At 36.7% G+C, this 6,494-nt stretch overlaps 1 protein-coding gene across 1 annotated transcript in view; it reads right to left on the bottom strand.

Moving 5' to 3' along the window:
* Positions 1 to 1,332: 1,332 nt before the first annotated feature.
* SP3 (Sp3 transcription factor) overlaps positions 1,333 to 6,494 on the bottom strand; it is a 34,380-nt gene continuing 29,218 nt past the window's right edge. Inside the window, exons 6-7 of the mRNA XM_048308604.1 lie at positions 5,289 to 5,485; positions 1,333 to 3,100 (exon numbers count right to left, since the gene is read on the bottom strand). Of these exons, the coding sequence (XP_048164561.1) occupies positions 2,784 to 3,100; positions 5,289 to 5,485 (514 nt within the window). The 3' untranslated portion in view covers positions 1,333 to 2,783. The remainder of the gene's footprint in view (positions 3,101 to 5,288; positions 5,486 to 6,494) is intronic.

Below are 6,494 nucleotides of genomic sequence, written 5' to 3'. Positions count from 1 at the left end.
GTAGCAACAATCCTAGATACACCAAAGATCTTACACTTGGGCTCGTAAATCCTCACCCTGGAGGTGAGCAGGAAGCTTTCAGAAATTACTATCCCACAACACAAACACTATGGCTGTGAGCCATGAGGCAGACAGCCCTTAGGTTGCAGGCTTTCCATGAGACTTCCAGAGTTACTTTCTTCCAAAACATCTACCTTCTGAGGCTTCTTAACAACAACATATCTTTTTTTAAAATGTGCTACCTAAACACTAATTAAAGTAACCACTTGATGTAGTGAGCATAAAAGTTCTGAGAAATAAAGCAATCTCATCTTCAGCAATGAGGCATCAAAACCCTTGACACCAAAACACCTTCACCCACACAGGAACATCAGTGAAAATGTCATTCCATAAAACTTGTGAAAAGCAGTTTGAATAAGAAAGTAGCCCTCTTCCCTCCCACTTAAAATAATGCACTAATACAGCTACTGATGGCTAAGAGATGAGAAACAGAACCTAAGTATTAGAAATATACTAATATGCTCTGTACACTAAAACAGCTTTTGAAAACCAAGCTCATTCACCTGCCTAAAGGAAGTGGATTCAGAGTATGTTAATATATTGACAACATCCATGGAACACTGCAAGTATAAGCAGAACTGTCTTCCCTCAAGCTGCTGCTCTCATCCCAACCAATTTCATCCTTTCATTTTATTAAACAGACGATTAAACTGATGGTGAATTAACTCCCTTTTCTCTGTACCTGTCAATTTCTGTTGCTCTGAAACTCTAAAAGATTTGCATTAATTATTTTTTTTCCACTAAACTGCAAATTCAGAAAATCCTTCCTACATGACTTCCAGTTCTCATTTTTCTAGGCTGAACTCTGCTGGGTTTATCCCAAATTATCCTAGTCTGTCCTCTGTCATTTGATACTCCCAAGACATTAGACTTCACAAATAAAAGCTTTTCATTTTCATTAGAGCATCACATACAACTATTACTCTCTTTAATCTCACAGTTCTCAGCCACAGCTCCTTATTAGTCTCCAGGTATTGTGCACGTGTCAGAGGACTTAAACGCAATCTATAGCATGGGACCTACATATTCTTCATGCCCTGCTCAGCAGAACACCAAAACGTCCCCCCGACACCAACACAGCACATTCGTGTCCACCACATACAGATGGGGGCTTTTGAGCAAGGAGGTGGAAAATTACCATCTCTGTGCCCATAGGGAAAGGAAACACTTTCTGCTTCCCACCACCTAGTGCAATAATAAAACATCTCAGGCTATCAAAACGTATTATGAAATTACACCTTGTTAGTTAACAAGAAGCACAGTAAACTCAAGTCAAAAGAAAAAAAAATAGTGTTTTATTAACTACCACACTGTTATAATACACTTTAAACGTACAATAAGGTAGCCTTTAAATTTGAGGTGGTTTTAAGAATAACAAATGAACAGATTTCCAAATGTTTGTAAATAGGTGAACTGCAGTAATTATTGTTGTACATTTTTTGAAAATGGTATAGCACTTACAGACTGGCTATATAACTTCATTTTGTACATTTTCTATAATTGAAAATATAAACAGTAATTAAAAAATAAAAAGAAAATTCAGCATAATAAAAAACATATATGTTTATCAGTTAAATGTACTGGATACATACAATTTTTAAGGGAAGAAGCAAAAAAGGAAAGATGGCTGATATTTAAATGCAGATTGACTAACCAAAAACTAAACAACAAACAAATAAAAACCTCATAACCCCCCTAGTTCACTATGACTATATCCATATGTTTGGGAGTACTGTCAATATGGAAGTGATTTTTCTTTTGTATTTGCATATGTTATATTTTACTGGTAATTTACATGATGGCTTTTAAGGCCCTGGCAGACAGATGTTTTTTTGGAAAAAGGTTTGATAAAAATCACTGCTGAGACGCAATACACCTTATTTTTGGTCCTCCAATGTTCAAAAGAAGGGATATACTTCACTATAACATTTGCCTTACCACCCAAATGCTTCAACCTATACATATTTATTTTTCTTAACATTTTAAGCTTTTTAAACATTGGTTATATTGCCCACCTTGGTTATTGAAAGAATATTAACAAGACATCATTTTGGCAAATTAAATCTTAAACATGGCTTTTCAACAGGATTTAAAAGGTGACTATCCCTAGAGTTCCATGTTAAAATGTAGTTTGCAAAATCTTACAAGAGTAATGCTTAAAATATTGTACATAGTTAACCTAATTAAAATAATTAGCTTCAAAATGACAAGTTGATGAGCTAAGTAAAGCCTACACTATGTAACATTTGCTTGGAAACTTGATTTGTCAGTTATGCATAATAAAAATTCCAGTCATCAAGAAAATTACAAAATTTCTTTTATCATAATGTGATTTCTTTTCACCCATCAACTTCTTTTATCTTACAATAGATAAATACCAACATGTTCTCATTTTTTTTACACTAAACCACACAGGATTGATGCATTTGGTTAGACTACCATTTCCATCGTTAAATTCTTTTTTTTTTTTTTTTTAATATAACTTGGTAAAATTTCATCTCTTCTAGATTCCAAAAGTACCTACAAAACCCATGCAATTTTACCATTTTAATATACTATGGAATATCATACAAAGTAAGGCATTTCAGTGTCATGTATAACCAAGTTACTGTCAATCCAAAAATTTTTGCACATCAATAAAAAGATATCTAAGAACTTAGGAACAATATTCTTCTCACTACTGTATAAAAATAACCACAATTAATAGGTATCTTGTGTAATATTTACTCCATTGTCTCGTTTCCCGAAACTGTGACAAGCTGTAAAGGTATTTCAGTGTTGGTAAGAATATCCTGATTGCTGGTGCCAGATGTATTAACAGTTCCTATTCCTGAAACAGAACCTTGTTGAATATTTGCAAGGATAAGTGTTGTTCCTCCTGCAGTAATCAAAGTATCATCAGATGTTGCTTCTACTGATGCCAGCACTGTACTGCTAGAGTGAATACCTTTTTTATTCTGATGTGTTTTAATGTGTTTGGCAAGGTGGTCACTTCTCATAAAGCGTTTTGAACATTCTGGACAGACAAATTTCTTCTCACCTGTCAAAGAAGAAAAAAAAATATTCAAGAACATTAACAATTAAATTAAACTGACTGCTTTTTAGAATCAGAATTCTAACAAAAACTATACTGAGGAAGAAACTGATCCAACATGATAAACTTGTGTATTACATTTCTTGACACCCATACAAATCCTTTATACAAGAACTAATTTAATTTTCTGTGTCACCAAGTTTGGGGAGATCTTTCAGGCATGCTAGAGAACATAGCCATCTCATATCCTCAGGCTGCTAAGTTTCACTGCAATTATTAACGATAAATAACTTCTAGGAGGAGAACAAAACCTACCAAATGATGGACAGGGAAGACTATGACCTAGAGCAGAATCCCACTTAAAACCGACACACAAGCGCATTGGGTAGTTCAGGTTTGAAAGGACCTCTGAAAGTCTGTTCTGATCTCTTCCTAAGCAGCCACCTATGAGATCAGATCTGACTGCTGAGGAATTTACCCAGTTTTCTTGAAAACTTTTAAGGATGGAGACTGCAGGAACTCTATGGGCATCCTCTTCCTGCACCTGGCTATTCCCACAACTACAGTTTTTATTTATAGCTGTTCTAAACCTTTCTTATTTCAACATACACCTGTTGTCTCTCATCTGTCAATGAATGCACCATCAGGGAAAGTAACTTTGCCTTCTTAAGGGTGGCCTTTGCAGTTAACTAGAAAATTACTACTAAGCTCCCCCCGCCATTACTGTTCTCTTTGTGCATCTGAATCCTACAGCCTTTCCTCATAAGGCAAGTGTTCCAGCCTCCTGATCATCTTGGTCACTCATTACTGAACTCAACCCTGTCATCAATGTCTTTCTTATATTGGATGCTGAAAACTAGATGCCATGTTCTAGATGCAGTCTAACCAGAAGAGGGAGATAATCACTTCCCTGGGACTAGGGTCTTTGCTTCTCTTGATACAGCTCTGGGCATCATTGCTGCTGGCTCTTGATCATGTTCCACTTGTCTATCAAGACTCCCAGGTACTTTTCAGTAGAGCTGTTCCCAACCTCTCCACACTTAGCCTGCATTACTCTAAGTGTTAATTCCATCCCAGGTGCAGTATTTTGTGACTATTCTTGCTGAATTTCCTAGGATTCCTGTTAACCCATTCCTTCAGCCTCAGTCCCCCTGAATAGCAGCCTTGCCATCAAGTGCATCAACTGGTCACCCCAGTCTGGGGTCATCCACAAACCTAAGAAGAGTAAACTCTGTTGACTCCTCCAGGCCAGTGATAAATATTTTAAAAGAGGTCAAAGGATAGATCCCTGCAGTTCTCTACTTTTTACTGGTAGGCAAGCACACTAGGAGCCATTAACCACACCCTCTGAACTGGATCATTCAACTCGCCTTTTTTTAGAAACCATCAGTCTGTCCATCCAGACAAACTGTAACATCCCAGCTTGGCTTCAAGTATCCAAAATGTCTACACAAAAGCACACCATTAACAACAACATGGAATATTTTTCACAGACATCCAGAGACATTTTTCTAGGCAATGTAAATGCTGATAGGCACAAAAATTATTTATCTATGGGTTTTTCAAATACTATGATTTTAAAAGGTAAACATCCTGTAGAATGCAAATATGGATTTAGTTTGTAGGAAAACAGGTAAAACAGACAATACATTTTAAATTAGCTGCTCCTTGAAAAGGTGGAATATCTACATTAATTTATTTTCTTCATATTAGACAGAAGGAGAAATGTGAAACTGAAGTTCCTAATGGGTGGTCTAACCATGAAACTAAAAGATGTAGAATGATGCACCATCACAAGCTCTTCTTTGATCTTAGCAATTATATCTAATCTCCAGGCCACCTAGTCCTCTATTTTTCTCTAATTGAAGTTTTAAGATAAAAAAAGAGTTATAATCTGGTTCCAAAAAATGAACTGCATTGCTGAGCCTGAATCAAAGTATTCTGATTAAGCTACATTAAACACTAGCGTAAATGTCAGTTCTGAATTGAGAGGTGGCCGTTTTATCTCCTCAGTCAGACCTGCCAAAGATTCCAAAGTGAGTGAATATCAGTAAGTATTAGCTGATTTTAGAGAAATCACACTGCATTAAAATCAATTCAACTCAAAGAGCTGTTCTCCTCTTACAAGTTATTTATCCAAGCCCTGTCCACAGCACTGCTTTAGTTAAATACAGCAGAATCAAAGACTGGAAACCTGTGTGCGTTCTTCGGTGTCGCTGGAGCTCATCGCTGCGAGTGAACCTTTTGCCACAGAACATCCAGTTACAAACAAATGGACGCTCTCCAGAATGCCAGCGGAGATGAGCTCTCAAATGTGAAGTTTTCCCATATACTTTGCCACATCCTGGTATGTGACAAATGTGTTGCTTCTTTTTTCCCAAGTTGGAGCCTCTGTTTAAGAAAAAAAAAAAAAAAAAAAAAAAGAGAGAGAGAGAGAGAGGGAAGTTATTCATTCTAATATAGTCCTCCTAAATACTGGTCATACATATACAGGGGGCTACATGTACCACAAGGGATCTGCAAACCAACCCACGTAGCTTCATGTTTTTGTTTCAAGAACAACTGGATTCCAGTACATTCCATAAGAAGCTGAAAATAAATTCTATAATGCTATCCCAATGCCACAACAAACTATAAATTCATCTGTGTGTGAAATATATGTGACAGAAGCATAATCTTTAAGAAGCATACATGTATATGAAGTTGGAAATACAGTTATTACAGCAGTTTGTACCACTTTGATGCTGAAGTGCCCATATTTTACGTTTCTCCAAGTTTCAGGTTTTACCGTATCAAAGATAGTTTTGGCCAAGAAAAACACAAATTACTGCAACTGCCAAAATGGACACTGGAGATTTTGGCAACTGGGTAGAGAACAGATGGGACTTTTGGCATCTTGGGGAAACCTGAGAATCAGTTCGGGGTTTGAAGACAAGCATACTGACCTGAATGCTTTCACTAAAAGAGGTGGAAGCTGATCTTGCTGACATTTAAATTAATTCCTTGGTTTTTTTAGTTTAAAAAAAAAAATCCACAATGAACACAGAATTCACAGATCGTATAATCCGGACTAAGCTTGATGCTTATTCTAAGATGCTGTCTCACTGAAATGGCAGGTGATTGATTCAGGGGAAGCACCTGATACAACAGCCTCTTTTTTTTTTTTTTTTTTTTTTTTAATCAAATCACAAGAGATAGATAAGAGAACACCCAGAGAAAGATTAGTCTGGCCAGTGCAGGGCATCATGATTGATTTTAGCAAATTTAAGTGTTTGCTACTGAAAGGGGCACTTGAGGGAATAGGTCTGGCTGACAACACAGCCACATGAACGGTAAATGCTGGTGCAAGGGAGGAGATTGGAAAATGCAGCCAGGCATAGGCCACCTTATTCATCAGCAA

Source organism: Corvus hawaiiensis, chromosome 7, assembly GCF_020740725.1.
Source record: "Corvus hawaiiensis isolate bCorHaw1 chromosome 7, bCorHaw1.pri.cur, whole genome shotgun sequence".
NCBI classification, from domain to species: domain Eukaryota; kingdom Metazoa; phylum Chordata; class Aves; order Passeriformes; family Corvidae; genus Corvus; species Corvus hawaiiensis.
This window is presented reverse-complemented; position numbering and strand designations above follow the sequence as displayed.